This window comes from Triticum dicoccoides, chromosome 4A, assembly GCF_002162155.2.
Source record: "Triticum dicoccoides isolate Atlit2015 ecotype Zavitan chromosome 4A, WEW_v2.0, whole genome shotgun sequence".
Classification (NCBI taxonomy): domain Eukaryota; kingdom Viridiplantae; phylum Streptophyta; class Magnoliopsida; order Poales; family Poaceae; genus Triticum; species Triticum dicoccoides.
In genome coordinates, this window is record NC_041386.1 from 649,222,507 (window position 1) to 649,225,748 (window position 3,242).

General features: G+C 52.3%; 1 protein-coding gene across 1 annotated transcript; it reads left to right on the forward strand.

Annotated features, from left to right (window-relative positions):
- Window positions 1-448: 448 nt before the first annotated feature.
- Window positions 449-2,705, forward strand: LOC119287691 (alcohol dehydrogenase-like 2). Its single transcript, XM_037567286.1, has 9 exons — window positions 449-640; window positions 730-866; window positions 951-1,006; window positions 1,097-1,422; window positions 1,512-1,594; window positions 1,721-1,796; window positions 1,886-1,950; window positions 2,072-2,329; window positions 2,424-2,705. Exons 1-9 carry the CDS (start codon window positions 601-603, stop codon window positions 2,547-2,549), a joined length of 1,167 nt encoding a protein of 388 aa, XP_037423183.1. The 5' UTR covers window positions 449-600; the 3' UTR covers window positions 2,550-2,705.
- The last annotated feature ends 537 nt before the right edge of the window (window positions 2,706-3,242 follow it).

Sequence of the window (3,242 nt, forward strand, 5' to 3'; positions counted from 1 at the left end):
ACCCACTCACGCACCAGAGAGGCAAAAACTTTTCCAAGAGGGTGCTTGGATACAAGAGACTATTTTTAGTCTGACTAAAAATAGTCTCTTTTAGAGGCTAAAGTTCCAATCACCCCTGATTAAAGAGAGGCTAGGACTAGTCTTGAGGCTAAAAATTTTTAGTCATGGAAAACATACTAAAATATGTATTAGCTCTCTCTCTCCTCATTTAATTCCTCTCCTTAGTTCTGGATTGGAGGATTTGGAGGATAATAAATGCTCAATAACTAGATTTTAGTCTCTTTAGTACTTGGATCCAAGCATGGGTGAGACTAGCAAGTTTTAGTCCCACTACTTTTAGTCATGGGACTAAAATGTATCAAGCATGCTCTAGTACTGCTACCAAGCATGGGTGGGACTAAAACGAGTAATAATAACTGAATTCGACGGCTATCCATTTTGAGCCACCGCACTCTCCGCCGGTGTGCCTGCGTATAAGTAGTGCTGCTACCAGCTAGCTAGGGGGATACACTGCGGCTCGTCACTCTCAGACCTTGCTCCGTCCGTGGTACTTGTCCAAGTGCTCCTCTGGCCAGCCATCTTCTCCGGCCTCCAGTCTCAATGGCGGATCAGAGCCTCGCAGCCCCTATCCGTTGCAAAGGTAGTAATTCTGAGACTCCTCATGCATGCTCCAGCTGCCATCTTTTTCTTTACTTCAAGCAAGGAAGAGCTTATCCGTGTTGCAAACAGCGGCGGTGAGCAGAGCCAAGGGCGCACCTCTCGTCATCGAGGACATCGTCGTGGATCCACCCAAGGCGTACGAGATCCGCATGAAGGTCCTCTGCACCTCCCTCTGCCACACCGACATCACCTTCTGGCGCGGCAAGGTACCTCCTACACGCTCACGTCCAAAGATTCAGTTAGAAGCAGTGCACACTTGCTAACTCAGACACGTACTTCCGATCTGGCAGGAGGACTTCCCGCTCCCGCCCGTGTTCCCAAGGATCTTAGGCCACGAGGCGTACGGGTAAGCTCCTCAGATCCTGGTGCTGAAGGCGGCCGGGGACGACGACGTTGAACGTGTTATAAGATTGGACGGTGCTGCGTTGCGTTGCAGGGTGGTGGAGAGCGTGGGGGAGCGCGTGGAGGGGTTCGCGGCGGGGGACACGGTGGTGCCGACGTTCCTGGGGCAGTGCGACTCGTGCGGCGGCTGCGCGTCGGCGGGGAGCAACATGTGCTCCGCGCTGCCGTTCGTCGTCGGCCCCGGGATGCGCCGCGACGGCACCACCCGCTTCAGGGACAGCCAGGGGGAGCCGCTGCACGACTTCCTCGCCGTCTCCAGCTTCAGCCAGTACACCGTCGTCGCCGTCAACCAGGTCGTCAAGGTCGACCCCGCCGTGCCGCCCAAGCTCGCCTGCCTCCTCGGCTGCGGCGCCGGCACCGGTGAGCCCGCCTCACAGAGAATATCTAGCTAGCACTGTAAGATTGATGGAGTAAAGAAGATGAACTCTCACGTTGCATTGCCGATGCAGGGGTCGGGGCTGCGTGGAGGTTGGCCAAGGTGCAGCCTGGATCGTCGGTGGTCATCTTCGGGCTCGGAGCGGTGGGATTGTCGGTAAGCTGGTGCCGTGACGCAGGCTGCTGCTTCTTTTTCTTCGTCGTCTTCTGATAAATATAAGCGGTTAGTAGATTTCAGTTGGTTGGTGCTGAAACCTGATGTAAACAACTTTTGGGTGGCAAGGTGGCACAAGGCGCAAAGATGTGCGGAGCAGCCAAGATCATCGGTGTTGATTTGAACCCTGACAAAGAAGAACTCGGCAAGTCGTCTTTTTTTCCTCCAGAGGAACGGAACACCGATTCAAAACACATTTGGTTGATTTCAAAATGGTATCTGCTCCTGTTGCAGGGAAAAAATTCGGCGTGACAGATTTCGTGAACCCGTCAAAACTCGGCGAGAGCCCACTCAGCCAGGTAAGAATTTGGTACTACGAGGGCAGTACAAAACGGAACAATGGTAGTACTACCAATACACATCTGAGCTCAACGGATGCTTGTTTCAGTCGTTCTCATTTCGCTTCTTGACAAAGTTCAGGTGATCATCGAGATGACCGGCGGCGGAGCCGACTACTGCTTCGAGTGCATCGGCGCCGCGTCCGTCATGACCGAGGCGTTCAGAAGCGCTAAGCAGGGGAATGGCAAGACGGTGATCCTGGGGTTGGAGAAGGACGGGAAGCCGATCAGCCTGCCGTCCATCGAGTTCCTCTTCGGCAAGTGCGTCATGGGGTCGCTCTTCGGGGGGATGAAGCCCAAGACCGACATCCCGATCCTCGCCGAGAAATGCATGAACAAGGTCATATGATATGATATCTCGTGGGTCTGAGCTGATGCCCATTGTTTCCACGAGTTTGGGAGCTGAAAAATGTGTTTTGCGTGGGTGGATGCAGGAGCTGGAGCTGGAGAAGCTGATCACGCACGAAGTGGGCCTGCAGGAGATCAACACGGCCTTCGACCTGCTCCTGCAGGGGAAGAGCCTCAGGTGCATCATCTGGATGGACAAGCTGGAGGTGTGAAGAAACATGGGTGAAAATGTTGGTCCAGGGCTGGCTGATGGAGAATAAAACTGTTGCTTGTTTCCTAAATAAAATTGCTGCTTGTGTTTATTCACCGAGTAATGCTACATCTATGTAATGACTATTACGTCATCAACTTGGGGAGTTTTGATTGGAGATTGGGGGAGGCTAGGGCCCACACCCCTGAAAAGGGGGGGGGGATTCTATGAGACCAGGTCTCACACAAGACCCATTCTGATGGATGGCACGTGGCATTCACAAATCACAAAGCATCCCCCACCCTCCACTGAAAATCGGAAGGGAGGAGGGAAGATTAGATGCTTTGTGATTTGTGAATGACACGTGTCATCTATCAGAACGGGTCTCATCTGCTAACCGTAAGACCTGGTCTCATATAATTTTTTTTCCGGAGGGAAGGGTTTAATTAGGTAGTTTACGTAAAACTGTTCGTAGACGTACCTAGGTCTAGCATTATTGTTATTCACCGGTGCTGCTAGAACATCAAAGCTTACGATGGCTATTGTGACCGGACGCTGTGCCATCGTGGCATCCTGTTCTTTCAAAACCTGCCATCATGAATAATCGTGTGCTTGTCTGGGCATGGGTGCCATTGTTTGGTTGCCAAGAGGAAGATTTAAGCGGGGAAACACCAATGCCGGGGTCTCTCTCTGTTTTTATCTTTGTAAATTTGGC